At 33.4% G+C, this 17,818-nt stretch overlaps 1 protein-coding gene across 10 annotated transcripts in view; it reads right to left on the bottom strand.

Moving 5' to 3' along the window:
• The window catches only part of TUT4 (terminal uridylyl transferase 4), a 124,325-nt gene that overhangs the window by 63,919 nt on the left and 42,588 nt on the right, over positions 1–17,818 (bottom strand). For all 10 annotated transcript variants that reach the window (XR_006787927.1, XM_045858442.1, XM_045858432.1 and 7 more), the window contains 5 exons: positions 9,875–10,052; positions 8,016–8,104; positions 5,460–5,511; positions 2,791–2,860; positions 479–605 (listed from right to left, as the gene is read on the bottom strand). Coding sequence is in view for 9 of the 10 variants with exons in the window: in XM_045858442.1 (XP_045714398.1) it covers positions 479–605; positions 2,791–2,860; positions 5,460–5,511; positions 8,016–8,104; positions 9,875–10,052 (516 nt within the window). In the remaining variant the exon portion in view is untranslated. The remainder of the gene's footprint in view (positions 1–478; positions 606–2,790; positions 2,861–5,459; positions 5,512–8,015; positions 8,105–9,874; positions 10,053–17,818) is intronic.

Below are 17,818 nucleotides of genomic sequence, written 5' to 3'. Positions count from 1 at the left end.
CTATTCCTATACCAATGGTATACACATTTAAATAAATCAGTTTTATAGTGGTAAAGCAGGTCCCCCATTCCTAATCTTCTCTTTCTGAGGTCTTTTGACTATTCTCAAACATTTCTTCTTCTTCCATACTAATTTTAAGATTATTTTATCAACTTTTAAAAAACTCTTGGTAATTCCAGTTAAAATTACTGTACATTTGAAAATTAATTTAGAGATTTTACATTTTAAGGATACCATCTCCCTCTCCAAGAACTTGGCATCTTTTCATTTTCCAAAAATTCAGGAGTTGTCATCAATTACTCACTTCCCCTCAACTCTCATATCCAACACCTCTGCCAGTCCTGCCTCCAAAACTTATCCCAAATCTACTTTGCTTCAAATCCACTCTAACCTTACTACAGTTATCCATAAATATTTTGTCCCCACATACTATGATTTATGTTACTGGTTAGGTACTTTTTTCTTCTGTTTCACTCACCTTAGCCCAATAGCGAAAGGCTAACACCAAGGGAATAAAGACAGGTTCCGTTTTGCCAAGAGCAGCAAGCAAATCAGTAGTGAGGCATGCCATATCATTTCCTGCACTCACTCTACAAAGTAAATCACTGTGAATGAAAAAAAAAAATCCACTGTACTAATACTTTAAAAAATGAGACTACTTCAAATCCTATAGCTATCCTTTCCAGTCACCATATTTTAACATCTAAGAAGCCAAAATAAAAACAAATGTTTTAATAAACTTAAGAGCCAACTAAAAACTATGTATCAGTTCCATCACTAGCATTCCATGTAAATTAAAGATGTTTTAAATGTTCATTTGTACTTCACAAATAAATTTCTACTTCATTTAGTATTTCAGTTTATAAGAAATTATTTTCAAAAGCATTATAATTCACCAAAATTTGATTTACGAGAAAAGACACTGATGTTGTCAATGTCAAGTAGTACAACATGGCTTCCTAATACATTCTTTTTGCTTTATACATGATAAAAACAACAAATGAAATTCTGGACTAGCTGGACTTCTTGACTCTAATTTTTTCCTAAGTTTCCATGATAACTGATATGCTATTTTTAGATAAGAGAGTAGAAACAATTTACCCTATTGACCCACAAGTAATGCTTATATGTAAGTGAAAATGGAGCTACCTTAAATGAGGTAACAGAATTATAGTAGAGATATTTTAGTGACAGAGAAGAATGTGCTATATTTTGCAATGTATAACACACACTTTTGTACCCAAGGTTTTTTTTTTGAAGATTGTGTTTATTTATTTTTAAAGAGAAGGGAATTGAAGGGAAAGGAGAGGGAAAAGAACACCAGTGTGTGTGGTTGCTTCTTGCACGCCCCCTACCTGGCCCACAACCCAGGTATGTGCCCTGACTAGGAATCAAAACAGTGACATTCTAGTTCGCTGGCTGGCATTCAATCCACTGAGCCACACCAGCCAGGGTTGCCCAAATTTTTGAGGGAAAAATAAGGATATGCAATATACACAGATAGTGTGTGAAATACCTTATATCTATCCTTGTATTTTGTAATTATTTGTTACATAAAATCTCTTGTACCTCCCTGGCTGGTGTGGCTCAATGGATTGAGTGCTGGCCTGTGAACCAAAAGGTCGCTTATTCAATTGCCAGTCAGAGCACATGTCTGGGTTGCAGTCCAGGTCACAGTATGGACCTGGTCATCTCACATGGGAGAGGCAACCAATCACTGTATCTCTCACACATTAATGTTTTTCTCCCTCCTTCTCTTTCTCCCTTCCTCTCCCTTTCTCTAAAAATAAATAAATAAAGATCTTTTTAAAAAACTATTAAAAATTTCTTGTACCATAGTATGTTAAAAAATAAATGCTAAAATTCCTTTATAATACAAAAACAAGTATCTAAATAAAAATGAATAAAAAATTGAATTAGAAAGTTAAAATGAAAGATTTTTCCCCTGAAAGTTTGGGCCAAAAACATAGGTACATATTAAACACGAGAGCACATTATACACGGCAAAATACATATCTGAGGCTGCCATACAGAGGCAATTAAGACACAATGTGATGAAAAGAAAACACTAGCAGTCAAAATACCTCCATTCCAATTCTGATTATCCCCTACATGATATAAATTTGGACAAATCACTTATTGTCCTCCAGGTCCCAATTTTCTAATTTAGAAAAAAGGGAAGTTGAACTAGACCTCCCATAGATGCTTCTAGTTTTTAATAAGAAAATATAGTAATCTTAAAATATAAGATATAGAGATTAATAATTGATTAAAGAACACTTTATTATTTCTGTAATATTTCCAGGCCTCTCACATTCACCTAAAATAAAATTATTTTAGTTTCCTTTTTCCAAGGAAACTTATACTTTGCTCTCTTAATACTATAGACATCTGACTAGGAAAGCAAGATTAGTCTTCAATGACTCATTCAATTTCAGTGAACAAAAACCTCGAGTCTGATAGACTGTGAGCTCCTTGAAAAGAGAGGCTATTTCTCATTTATGTTTGTATCCCTACAGAAAAGCATTACCTAACATAAAATAAATGTTCAACACAGTTGGATGAATAGAGTTCTCCCTCATGGTGTTTTATTTTTAACTGTCTTGTTCTGTTTGTTTTTCACATGCTTTTAGTAAGGTTGCTACTTTTAATAAGTAGACACTCGCTTGGTCATATTAATCCAAGGAGAAACCTAAAACAAAAATTTTCTCTCTTAGGGATGTTCACTGCATATTTGGATGTTGTTGTTATTTTTAAAAATACTTGTATTTCTTCTTCACTGTTACTAACCTTTTCCGATCTTTGCACACCACAACAGGAACTTTAGCGTGAAAATCAGATTCCACATCTATATATAACACTAAGAAATAAAATAAAACAAGTAAGCTAATGTCAACATCTCTAAAATGTTTACTCTATAGTAAAAATTAAGGAATAGTTTCCTTCTAAGTATCACTCTCACTGCTTCTGTGGGGCTATCCACTCTTCCTGTTATGAGCATCAACCCAACAGAATCTCTTACCTCGCACAGACCCAAATACTGTCTGAAAATTATAATCATCTTAAGAGGAAGTTTTAACATCTCTAAAAGTTTGAATATATCTAAGTAAGTATATAAACTAGTCAAAGTTGTTAAACCGGTTTTTCATAGATATAGCAAACAGAAGGCACTACTTACTTCAAGGGCTATTCCTACAAGAGACGTGAAATAACCTACAATGCTGTGAAAACTTAGTTCTTCCAAATATCCATGCAGATAAAAGGCTAACTCTGCTGGCTCCATTCCCCATAAACATATGAAGAGTCTGCCCAATTAGAGCTCCTAAGGAAGGACTAATAAGGTGAAACACACTTCCACTCTTAAGTCTATCTCTACATCTCCAAGGTAGGCCCCATGCCATAAATGTACAATCTGAATACAAATAGATGCATTAACATTATTTCTTTTTGAAGTTCAAAAAAAATATCTTAGTAGTACTTGTTGGAATTACTAATTTATTTTTTAAAAAGTGCTGAAGGCCTGTATGTCAGGAGTTGAATTATGCTTAATATATTGTGAATAAGACACAAAGAACTCAGATCAAGGGTTTGAAAAACAAACATATAAACAAATCCTATAGGTGACAAGACAAAGGTCTTAAAAGAGCACAGTGAAGGCATAAAAGAAGAAACAATCAATTTTATAATCAGGCTGCATTTTGTATACCTATGTTAGTTATGTGACTTTAAAGGTAATCTACTCATGTACTTTATGGAAAAAACATATTTAAAATATTTTTGCTAGGTTGATACTTTACAGTGAGTCTGAAGAGGTAAAAGCTCTTATCAGTAATATGATTTAGAGACAAATATTTACTAAGAAATAAAATGATATTAAAATCCCTTTACAACGGTGACTTTCAACATTTTTCATCTCATGGCACACATAAACTAATTACTAAAATTCTGTGGCACACCAAAAAATATATTAACTTTTTGCCAATCTGACAAAAAAACAGGTATAATTTTGATGGATTTACCAAAAAAAAGTACTAGTAATTACCTACCCTTTTTGCTCCCAAGTGACTTTTTAAAAAATCAGGTGCCTATGCTTCTATACAAGGATCTGTAGTACCAAGAATTAACCAATCACATGCAACATGACTGATAAAATGCAACTCTATTATATGACCTATATTTATGGTTCAAAACAGGGCACTCACACCAGGGTGTTGTTGTTGTGTTGGCTGTTTTCATCTTTTATTATGACAATCTAAAAGAAAAGAGGTCAGCGCTCTAATAGTCAGGTACTGCATATTTTAAAAATTCTTGTGGCACACTGGTTCAAAATCGCTGCTTTACAAGATAAATGGGCACCTAAAAATGACTTCCCAGAAAGTGGCCAACAAGAACCTGATAATGGAGATCTAAGGGGGCAGACAGAAAGACAAAGGCAGTTTAGAACTGATATTAGAGCCAATAGAGTGAGGCTAATAAGGTCAATAAGCTATCCCTTCTAAGTCAAACTGCAAGCATTTTTGCCAGTTACTTTAAATTAAAATCTAAAATGACAAAAGTAATAATAAAGATCGTAGCAGCAGAAATTTACTAAGTTACTATATACTAGGCACTTTTCTAAACTATTTTCTAACCCATTTCACCCATACAACTTTCTCATAAAAAAGACAGCATATTATTGCCATTTTACAGATGAGAAAACAGAAGCATGAACATTAAATAACACATTAAAAACATACAATGAGCAAGCAGCAGAACTAAAATTTGAGCTTAGAAAGTCTGGCTCCAGATCTTTAACTTTTAACTCTTAAGCATTTACTTCCTAACAAAAAAAGCAGTAAATAAAACCCAAGAAAATAATATTATAGATTGTATTACATAACCTGAGGCCTGGTTTGGGACACCTGTAATTTAAAAATTTTTATTTTAAAAGTATTTTGACCTATGTGAATGTCCTTTTTACATAAAAAAAAAAAATCCAGACATGAGGCACACAGGAAAACTTACTATTTGGTTGGTATGATATAAATGATTAAATTAGGATGATGCTGTTTTAGGTGGGGAAAAACCCATATCTACTCAATGAAGTCACACATTTCCTCCCAAGTCTTTCCTTAAGTCTTCATCAATGACTTTCCAAAGACTATAGGTTTCCTGTCTTCTTTTACACAAGAAATGCTCATAATATTCAAAGCTAACATTTTTAAAACTACCCAAAAGGCAGTCGATTTTACATTTTAAATATCAACTTTAAATACACTTTTGATCTTACTGACAAGTAAATTTTCTAGTACACACATTAAACAAATACCTAAATATGTATATGTGTATGTCCACATATAATATGATGACTCAAATAAGCTAGTTTTAGTTTAAATTGGTTGGCCATATATAAACAACATGATGCATGTACCTTTAAAAAGAATTTTCTTTAGAAAGACAAATTTAAAAAAGAAACTCACCACTTTTTTTTAAAATCCCAAGCACTTGTATCAGAAGATCTGGATGATTCATCTAAAAAAGTTTCAAATTAAATCAATATAGTCATTTCAAAGTTCAAGTTGCAGAACTTCAGAAAGAATTCAATTTCATTAAATACTTAAATAAAATCATACTCTCCTTTAAAATAATAGAAACAGAACAATGTTTTATTTTAATGGTAATACATCTTGTTCATAGAAGTAGAATTTAATAAATCATGTACTGCTATGATTCCAGCAACACCCCTTGAAATAATGAATTCTTAGGTGAGGAAAGATTGTGGCATTTTACAGCAAAACAAATGGAAAAAAATTAGTTTACCAAAAAACTGTTAAAGAGAAGTTGTTGAGATAAATTTAAAGGATACTGATAATTGGCAGCATGATCAAAAGGCTTAGATTAAAATACTACTTTAAATAACAAGCTTGTCAAATGTTTAGTGTGTACTGTGCTGCTATTTAAAAGTATTTAGTAATCATATATTAATTTTAAATAAACAATTGTACCAGACTATAAATTAAACATCAAATTTCCACCAAAATCAAACCTCCTTTTCCATAAATTTATTCAAAAAATTAAACACATGTAAAACATCAATTGATTATTTTATGTTTGATATGTCAATAGATAAGCAATGTTAGAGGTACTAAATAACATTTGTACTTTTGCTAATGGTACTAGATGCTACATATTAAAAGTAACCATAATGTACCAGGCACTATACAAAAATATCTGGTATATATAATCTTATTTAATATAAAAGTTACTATCGCTGTTTTGGAAATTAGGAAACTGAGGCTCACAAAGATTAAGTAACTCGATCAGTGCAGCCAGGATATAAACACTGATGTATAATTTCAAAGGTTTTTTCCACTTTCTGATTTACCTCCATAAGCAGTAACTGTTCAACATGCTCAAATACAATCAGTTGTCCTTTGTTTATACATAAAGGATCAATTTACTGAAATGACTGGTTAGAAAATAATAGTAAGCACAAGTCCAGAAACTACTTTTATACATATTTTGATATGGTTATGGTACTTCCAACCCCAAACTGAAATTGTGTGGCACCCTGGCTGGGTTGCTCAGCTGGTTGGAGCATCATCCAATACACCAAAAGGCTGTGGTTTCAATCCGCAGTTGAGGCACATACAGGAAGCAACCAATCAATGTTTGTCTCTCACATCAGTGTTTTTCTCTCCCCACCCACCACCCTAAAATCAATAAACATATCCTCAAGTGAGGATAAAAAATAAAAATTAAAAAAATTTTAACTGAAATTTTATAATGCTTTTTCAATTAAATTTGGAAAATAAGGTTATGAGTCACATTCAAATTAAAATGCATACTATAAATACATAAAAGAAATACATTTTCATTTTTGATAGTACAGACACTGAAAAAATGCCACATTTCCAGTCTCAATCAAGTCAAAAGTTGGGGGACAGGGAACACATTAACTATGAAATCCCCTTAGACTTGTAAGTTGTAAACTAGGGCAATAGGTTTAATCAGTGTAGAACTCCTGGATAAGGTGAAACAGAGGGTAGGTCATCACTTGCTGGGGAAGAGGCAGGGCTCTGGGCTAAGGAAGAGAGAATAGGGGCTGTGTAGGAAGCACGAAAGTCTGAAGAAGAGGCTTGGGGACTTGATGTATCGAGGGCTGGAGCAAAGGCAGAGGAAGGTGTGGATTTCTGCAATCAGAGAGATTTGGGATTTGGTGTTCAAAAAATGGCACTACTGGAGAGTTTAGGAATGGCATCATGCACTTAGGAAAGATGGTCTCCTTCATACTGGGGAATCCATTACTCCAGGCTGTAGGATAGGCAGCACCATAGCATGCTGAGCAAGAAGCAGGACACTTTGTGTTAGGAGAGTGTAAGGTAGGGATTCAGTGTAAGGACAGGTTAGAGGCTGTGGCTGGAAAAAGGGGTGAAATTTGTCCTAGCATTCATCCTTTCTTCACTGCTGTTTCTCATGTTTAAACTTCTCAGGTTTCTTGCTGATGTGTATAACAGATTCCTCACTGCTGAAAGGCTATCTACAGTCTCACTGGATATGCTGAGATATTCCTGCTCCCATGCGAGAGCAAGGGCCACCAGACAGGCAAAGATGAAGACCTTCATAGCTATCAAGTCTGGTCTCAATGTGGCTTCTCCTGTAAATCCTTGATTATAAGATTTCTGTTCAGCTAATCTTCAGTTGGTTATTCAGGATGACTGTTCTATATTTTAGTTGTAATTCCAGTTTGATTTTGAGAGGAGGTGAGTTAACTTCTACCTACTCTGCTGCCATCTTTAATCTTCCTGGTTTTTCTTTTTGAAAGACTGCTTTTCTCTGCTTCCTTTATTTTCTGTCCCTTATTCCACCTATGTCTGACACTTAAGAGTAGTTTCCCAAAGCACTGTTTAATCATGATGTAACTTCTATAAGGCATATTTTATAGTTCCCTTCACCTCCTCTAAAAAGATAATCAATAAAAAATATTAAGTTCTAGTTAAGAACCAAATAATTAAAGTTCTTTTCTAATTACTTACCTTGGGAGGAAATTTTATATCTATATTAACATCACTACTTTTCAGAGCAAACTTAGTCAGAGATGAGCCATACAACCTAAGTGAACACTCTGGAAAATAAGGAAAAATATCAAAGCATGAAATACCATTTAAATATGGGAACTTTAAAAAACAGTGATAGAAAAACTGAATAAATCTCAATTTATGTCTTCTAATACCACAATTATAGAGGAATGATATCTTTTCTAACTGATCTACAAAATAAAAACAGTTCTCAGTTATGGTAATTCAGAAACAAAGAAGAGAAATTACTCATAAAAGTGTTTAAACAAAATTTTAGTATTAGTTCATTTAGGAATGACTACAAGTATGCTGAACATTTAATACATTACCAGAAAAGAATGTACAACCTAGCTATAGCTGCTGTCACTAACTGCATTTATTTATTTTTAGATATTTATATTTATGTAAGAGATAGCACTTTAAATAGGAAAGGAATCACAGACATTCAATGACAATGCTCCTTAAAAATACAAAGTAGAGCCAAGTCAATTAATATTACAAACCTAAAATCAAAAAACTTTGTGGCTTTCAAGAGTTCACACAGTAAATTAATAAAAACAATAACATACTACCTAAAATATACCATCTTAGGCTATCAAACGTCATTTCTAAAAATTGTACAACTTTTAAAAGGATCTCATCAGAGGGCAAATTAATCATCAAAAAAAATTACAGAATTAATCATCAGGCAAGTTTTGTTTCTTAGAAAGTGCAAGTTCATACTCAAGTTATAGATACAGAGGTAAACTTTTCAAGTTCACAAAATGTCTGAAAATCATCCAAGTCATGAAAATCATAAAAATTTCATTTCTACTCTTATAACAGTGAATTACTCTATGTATAACTTAAATTAGCATTCAATGTATTTTAGATAGACATTACAGAAATCATAAAAATAAATAAAAATGTTCTCCATTTTTAAATTTTAATTTTATATTCTTATACATCTCCCAACAGCTCTTTATGAAATATAATTTACCGAAATCCTTTTGGTGGTAAGCAATAAATTTTATTTAATTTACATTTACTTAAATTCAATACCGATGCAAAAAAAGTAAGAGCTAAAATAGTAAGAGCTAAGCAAATGATTTATACATAAATGTCTATAATAAACCTGGCCCAACTTCCCCTCACACCAAACATGTAAGGTTTTTGTAAAAAAAAAAACAAGAGTCAAAAAAAATGAAAGTGCTAACTTTATCTCTAATGTCCCTTCCTAATTTTTCCCCACCATCAGGCAATAGAAATTTTATTTAGTAACTGGTTGTAATGTATATACTGAAAATAATACACATAAAATACCCATTTATGAGAGTCAATGATACTGAAAAAGTAATGTAAAATATAATGGTCAACTACTAAGAAATTATCCTGCTTCTGGATTTAAAAACTCCTTTTATAAGCCCTGGCTGGCGTAGCTCAATGGATTGAGCATGGGCTGCAAACCAAAGCATTGCAGGTTCGATTCCCAGTCAAGGCACATGCCTGGGTTGCAGGCCATGGCCCCCAGCAACCGTATATTGATGTTTCTCTCTCTCTCCCTTTCTCCCTCCCTTCCCTCTCTAAAAATAAATAAATAAAATCTTAAAAAAAAACAAACTCTTTTTATTACAGAAAATATGCTGGGCCAAATTTCTCCATTTTGCTTTTGTGCAATATCTCCCCCCTCAAAAAGTCATTTATAAACAATTAAATTCATCTACTTTTAAGATAGAGGTGGGGGGGAGGAAAACATTAAGTAATTTACCCTAAGTTTAAGAGGAAGTAAGAGGAAGAATTGTGTGATTTTTAAAATTAGATATAAAATGTATTTGTACCTGGTAAAAATGTTGTTATAACCTTTGACATTTCCTCCACAATTTCCTGACGGACTGTGAGGTCATCATCTGTTATTCCTTGTTCTTTTGCTAATTCAGTAACTGCAACACTTAATGCTGCCAAGTGGGCAGGAGAAGGAGGTGGCAGAGAACGAAGTTCACTTTCTTCCTGTTTTTCCTGTCAATGTAACATTTAACAATAACAATGTGAAAAGAAAAAAGATTTCTATTTTAATGTCCTTATATTTAGGAAAAAACAAAAACAAATATATTCAACTTCTATGTGCCAGACTTAAGGACCATAGGATACAGAAGTGAACAAGACAGACAAAGATCCCTGTCTTTGTGAAGCCGATTTGGAAGAACGAGAGGTACTGTGAAGGAGGTTGCTATTAAACAGTAATAAATGAAACTGGTTCTACTTTACTGTCTACATAAATTTTTAAATGCTGCATCAAAGCCAAGATACCATAACATTTAGCTGATAATTTTGTGGCAGCAAAGAGAGACTATCTGAGATACAGGAGAAGGTCTTGAATTGTCTCTCATCAGCATATACAGTATCAGATTAAATGGTCATAGGAAAACACCCTAGACCAGGGGTATCCAACCCGTTGCTCAGGATGGCTATGAATGCAGCACAACACAAAATCATAAACTTACTTAAAACATCAGTTTTATTACTAAATTTTATATTAAGTTTTATTACTTAGATATGTATATTTTATATATTAGTGATCACAAACTTGGGACCTGCTCAACAATTTTAAGATTAACAAAAGGGCTGCTGCATAATTAGGGTTATTGTCTGAGGACATTTTTGCTTATCTGTGGTGGCGGGTATCATGAAAATTATGCATGGACCTTTTTTATGCTTATCAGTTTTCATCAGTGTTTGTGTATTTAATGTGCGGCCCAAGACAACTCTTCTTCCAGTGTGTGGCCCAGACACCAAAACGTTGGACACCTCTGTCCTAGACACTATTATTACTTTAATTACTATTACAATGGATTTCTCTCTATTTTATCCAACACTAGGCGAAATGTTTTTAAAAGACAAAAAAAAAACTGTATTCTGCTAAAAGCCTGAAAGACATTTTAAACCCAAGAGCTAAAGAACTATATTTACATATATACAATGACTTTTTAAAATTAATTTACTATTATAGTTTAAAAAATACATGCTAACTGCAAAAACATAAGAAAATACAAAACAGAAACATCTCCCACAAGCTCGTGTTCTACTATTTCCCCTATTTTTTTTAACATAACTGAGACCATATCACTTCTTTTATTTATTATTATAACAAAGGCATTATTACTACCCCATTTCACTGAAGAAACAATCTTATATTTTGATATATGGAGCTCCCAACAGATCTAATAACCAAAAGTAGTTTGTTCTCTCCCTGCTCCCCCCAATATAGTGAAATACTTTGATCTATTCCTAATTTTATTCATTGTTACCATATTCAGTCTTAATATAAGTAAAGTTTACCAAAGGCACAGACTAATCAAACATAGGAGGTAAAACAATTTCATTTTATAAATTTCTGTGACAGTTTTTGCAACCTTAATTATAATCTAAGTTTTAGATAAACATCTAAATTTGCAGAACTGGTGGGCTGGGATGGGACTAAAAGGCATAAAACTATACTTGAACAACAATTAAAATAAAAATTAAATTAAAAAAATAAATAAAAATTTAAATAAATAAATAAGCAAGCAAGCAGAACTGGCCCTGGCTGGTGTAACTCGGTAGATTGAGCGCAGGCCTGGAAACCAAACCAAGGGTTGTTTGTTCGATTCCCAGTCAAGGCACATGCCTGGGTTGCAGCCTAGGTCCCCAACAGGGGACATGCAAGAGGCAACCACACATTGATATTTCTCTCCCTCTTTCTCCCTCCCGCCCCCCTCTCTAAAAATAAATAAAATCTTTTTTAAAAAATTTGCAGAACTGTTGGGTTTTTTTTTTAGGATTCATCTAAGGTGTTAATAGCAACATACTTAATAAAAAAAGATACAAAATTAACATACAACAAAATCAGCTTTATATATAGAGAATACTTTGAATTAGTGTTAGATTTGTCATAGTAATAACAAGATAAAAGATAATCAGTGAACAAACTCCTCTACCTATGCTATTAATAAGTCTATCCTACTTTGTTTAGAATACTGTTCCATCTTCCATCAAACATTCTCACTGATATACTCTTAACATTGATTAATCTAATATCCTCCTGATATTCTCATATATCCTATCATAAATACAATCAATGAAGTCCCTGCCCTTATGTAACTTACATTCTAGTTAGAAGAAACAGACAACAGATAAATAAATTCATAAATACTATCATGTCAGGTAGTATTATGAAGAAAAATAAAACAGGGTAAGAGGCTACACACTAGTAGGAAAGGGTTTTTTAAATTTTTTTTAGAACAGAGTGGACAAAGAAGGCCACTCTGAACAAACAATGTTTAAGTCGAGACCAGAAAGAAGTGAAAAAGACAGACAATTCCTGGGGAAAGGGCATTTCAGAGAACAGTAAGTGCAAAGTTGCAGAGACAAGACGATGCATAATGTTATTTGAAGAGATCAATGTGTCTAGAGCTGAGTAACAAAGTGGGGGGGGGGGTGACTGAGCAAGACAATGAGGTTGAACAGTAAACCAGAAGCCAAATATTGTACCCCTTACAAAACTTGGTAAAAAGGCTTGTAATTTTACTCTAAGTTGGGAAGTCACTGAACAGCTATGAGCAGGAAATAACATGAGGTGACATTTTAAAAGAACAACTCTAATTTCTGAATAAAAAACAGATTGTGGGGGCAGGAAGAGGTATAAACTGGAAATAGTCCAGGTGAGAGATGGTGGTAATTTAGACTAAAGCAGAAGGTATAGAGGTATGTGGAAAATGATAAATTTGGAATACATAATCTTTTGACAGTAAATTCTATAAAATTTTTTAATGGTTTGAATGCGGAGGTGGGGGTGGACAAGAAGTTCAGAAAAGGAATAATGGCCTTTGCCAGCACTTTTGTCTGGCAGAAAGCTGCCCCTCTGGCTCTTGCCCTGATACCAGATAATTCAGTTCTTCCCAGTATGTCCCTGGTGCCTTTGGAGCTGCTGCCCCAGCACTGGAGCTCAGAGAAAGTGAGTTTGAGTAAGTCTAAGCACAGGCCTTTCAAGAGACTGCCTGGGCTCCAGAAGCCCTGAGTCTCACTCAGCTATAATCTCCACTGGTTTTTACAGCCAGAGGTTATGGGGACTTCTCTTCCTGGCACTGGAACCCTGGAGCCCAGGGGCCTGGTGTGGGCTGAGACTGCCAGCTCTTCAGTTCCTCCTGACTTCATCTGCCACTTGTGGGTGCAGAACCAGCCCATTCTAAGTCTTCACCCCTCCTATCAGTCTTGATGTGATTTCTTTTTTTCTCTCCAGTTTTAGGACTTCATTCAGGCAGGTCTGAATGATGACTATTCTGTAGTTTGGTTGTAATTTTGATGTGGTTGTGGAAGGAAGCTGGTACCCCATTTACCTATGCTGCCATCTTGACTGGAAATAGTTTTTAACTTTTTACAGACTACCAAAATGCTTTTAAAAGTGGATATACTACCAAGTAATTCAGTAATTCCACTTCTAGATATTTATCTGAAGACAATGATTAATAGAACTTCCTCAAAATTATAAACTTCTGATCACTGAAACATACTGTTTAAGAATGACAATATTAGCCAAGACCAGAAGAAAATATTTGCAAATCCCATGTAAGAAAATGAAAACACCTAGCTGGTGTAGCTCAATGGATTGAGTGCTGCCAGCCTGCAAACCAAAGGGTGACAGGTTCGATTCCCAGTATGGGGCACATGCATGGGTTGCAGGCCTGGTTCCCAGTGCAGGGCGTGTGAGAAACAAACACATTAATGTTTCTCTCCCTCTTTCCCTTCCCCTCTCTAATAATAAATAAATAAAATCTTAAAAAGAAAATGAAAACACTAACTCAAAAAGATATCTTTACCTCTTTATTCACTGCAGCATTATTTACAACAGCCAAGACATGAAAACAACCTAAGTGTCCATCAGCAGATGAATGGATAAAGACAATGTGATATTTATACACAATCATGAGCCACTTAACAGAGATATGTTCTGAGAAGTGCCTTAGTAGGTGATTTCATTGTTGTGTGAACATTATAGAGGTATTTACATAAACCTAGCCTACTACACACTTAGGCTATATGGTATAGCCTATTGTTCCTAGACTACAAGTTGGCATAGAATGTTATTATAAAAAACAAAATGAGATTAAATTAGGCACAAGAGAAAATGATACAATTAAGAGGCACAGTGTGGCCAGTGTGGTTCAGGTGATTGGAGCATTGTCAATAAACCTTCAAAGGTGGCTGATTCGATACACAGCCAGGGCACACACCTAGGTTGTAGGTTCAGCCCCAGTCAGGGCATGTGCAAGAGGCAACCAATTGGTGTTTCTCTCTCTCATCAATGTTTCTTTCCCTGTCCCTCTCTCTAAAATCAGTAAGCATGTTCTCACATGGGGATTAAAAAAGAAGCACAGTAAACATGAAATATATGAGGCTGTTGCTGGCATGACACGGCATAATGTTTTACAGCAGGCTTTTTTAATAAATAGAGTCTACTCTAAAATAAAAATCAATAGTTTAATAAATACATTAAAAAGTAAGTCTTTTATCATCATTATTAAGTATTGTGTATTATACATAATTATATGTGCTATATTTTTATATAACATCCGGTATAGGTTTCTTTATACCAGTATCACCACAAACATGTAAGTAATGTGTTTCATCACATTGTTATGGAGCCCATGACTGTACAGTGGATTATTCAGTCATAAAAAAAGGAAATCCTGCCATTTGCTACAACACAGACAGACTGAGGGTTTTATGCTAAGTGAAATAGGTCAGGCAGAGATAAATACCAAATGATCTCACTTATATGTGCAATCTAAAACAAACAAAACTGAACTCAGATACAGAAAACAAACTTGTGATTGCCAGAAGTAGGGGACTGAGTGAAGACACAGGGAGAAATGGGTAAAATTAATCAAAAGATACAAAGAAACTGTCAGTTACAAAGTAAGTCCTGAGCATACAATGTACAGCATGGTGACTATACTTAATATTGTATTATACGAATACATGTGAAAGTTGCTGATAGTAAATCTTAAAAGTTCTCTTCTAAAGAAGAAACACTTGTAACTAAGTATGGTGCTGGATGTTAATGTTAACCAGATTTATTGTGGTGACTGAATCACAAAACATACACATATTGAATCATTATGTTGTTCACCTGAAACTAATATAATGTCTATGTCTATTACACTTCAATTTAAAAATAACATTAAAATAAATCTTTAAAAAGTGGATATAATATTTTACATCTCCACCAGTACTGCTGAGGCTTGGTATTCCTTCTCATCCTTGGTAGCCAGTCTTTTTAATTTTCACAGTTCTAAGTGTAGTGATTTCCCTATTAACAAATAATGTTAAGCATCTTTTTATGTGTTTGACACATGCATGTCTTTATTAAAGTACCACCTCAAATTTTTGCCCATATTTTTTTAATCCTCACCCTTATGGGAGGACATGCTTACTGATTTTTAGGAGAGAAAGGGAGAAAAACATTGATGATTCTCTCTCACATCAATGTCACATCTGAGAAATTTTGCCTAACTCAGGTCATAAGAGATTTTCTCCTGTTTTCTTCTGGAAATTTTGTACTTTTTGGTTTTACATTTAGGTCTGTGATTCATTTTTAGTTTTCTTCTTTTTTATATAGTATAAAGTATAGAACAGAGTTCTTTCTTTGCATATCTAATCAGTATCTTTGTATATCTAATAAATATCTAATTAGTCTAGGACCATAAGTTTAAAAGACTATTCTTTCTTCACTGAATTGCTTTTGAATCAGTTGTTCATGCATGAACCTACTTCAAGACTCATTATTCTGCTCCACCGATCTATTTGTCTACTTGATGCCAATTACAACACTGTCTTGGTTATTGTAGCTTTGTAAGACTGGCAATCAGGTGGTATTAGTCCTCCAACTTTGCTTTTTTCAAAGCTGTTTTGGATCTTTTGGGGCCTTTGAATTTCCATATTAGTTTTAGAACCAGTTTTTTAAAGCCAAGATTTTGGCTGGGATTATGTTGTATCTACAGGTCAGTTTGTAAACAAATGACATTTGATAGTATCAATTCTTCCAATATATGAATAAGGTGTATTTCTCCACTTATTTAGAGCTTTAATTTCTCCTTAACTTTGTGTTTTCTGTACACAAGTTTTACATATTTTTATGTTACTATAAATAATATTTAACTTTCAATTTGTAAGTGAAAGTTATAAATTATAATAGTTAATTTTTGCATATTGATCTCGTATTCTGCAACCTTGCTAAACTCCTTCATTAGTTCAAATACCTTCTAGATTTCACTGAATATTCTACATCAACAATCACATTGTCTACCACTATATTTTACTTCTCTTTTACAATGTGGATGGCTTTTATTTCTTTTTCTTCCCTGATTGCACTGGCTAGAATAGTTAATACAATGTTGAGTACAATTGCTATGGATAGACATATCTTTTTTTTTCCCAATGTTTTTATGGTGAAAAAATATACATAACCTAAAATTTACCATCCTAACCATTTTTAAGTGTACTGTTCAGTGGCATTAAGTATATTCATATTGTTCTGTGACCATCACCATCATCCATCCACAGAATTCTTTTCATCTTCCAAAACTGACACTATACCCATTAATGGTAACTTCCATTCTCCCATTCCCCCAGGCTGTGGCAACCACCATCCCACTTTCTTGCTCTGTAATTTTGACTACTCTAAGTAATTCATGTAAGTAGAATCACACTGCATTTGCTTTTTAAAATGACTGGCTTATTTTGCTTAACATAATGTCCTCAAGGTTCATCCATGTTGTAGCATATCAGAATTTCCTTCCTTTTTAAAGCTTGTTTAATAATCTTGTATGTATACATACAATTTTGTTTATTCATCCATATGTTGATGAAGAGTTGAATAACTTCCATGTTTTAGCTATTGTAAATTAATGCTACGATAAGGCTCAATGTACAAATTATCTATTCAAAACCCTACTTTCAATTCTTTTGAGGCCATATTCAGAAGTAAAATTGCTGGATCATATGGTAATTTCATTTTTAATTTTTTGAGGAACCTCAACACTGTTTGCCAGAGCAGCTGTTCCATTTTCATACCTTTTTTTCCTCATCTCTCTTAGAGAGAGAGCCGAAAATTCAATCTTTCACCATTAAGTCTGATATCAATTTTAAGTTCTTAGATGTTCTTTATCATGTTGAGGAAGTTCCCTTCTATTCCTAGTTTGCGGAGATTTTTTTATCAGGATTTCTACAAATACTTTTTCAACATCTTCTGAGATGATCATATTGTGGGGTTTTTTTTTATTTGTTAATATCATGAATTACATTGCCTGGTTATCTGTGTTAAACCAACATTACATTCCTAGAATAAAGTCCTACTTAACCATGATATAGTTCTTCCTTAAATATTCTGTTAGATTCAGTTTGCTAAAATGTTTAAAAGTTTTGCCTTTAGGTTTATGAGGAATATTAGTCTAAAATTTTCTTTTATTGTAATGTCTTTTTTCTGATTTTGGCATCAGAGTAATGTGAGTCTTATTGACTAAGTTCAATGTTCTGGAAGAGTTTGTACAGAACTGGTACATATATACCAATTATCCCAGACCTCAAAGATGCTATTTTCTTTCTTTGCAAGTTTTTTTTCCCTCTTTGTTTCATTTTAGATAGTTTCCATTGCTGTATCTTCAAGTTCACTAACCTTTTCTTTTACAATATTTAACCTGCTATTTGTCTTACCCAGTATGTTTTTCATCCTAGACACTGTTTTCATT

Source organism: Phyllostomus hastatus, unplaced genomic scaffold (assembly GCF_019186645.2).
Source record: "Phyllostomus hastatus isolate PE091 unplaced genomic scaffold, TTU_PhHast_1.1 phas_contig_147, whole genome shotgun sequence".
NCBI lineage: Eukaryota > Metazoa > Chordata > Mammalia > Chiroptera > Phyllostomidae > Phyllostomus > Phyllostomus hastatus.
Note: the sequence above shows the minus strand (reverse complement) of the source record. Positions and strands in the feature narration are given on the sequence as shown.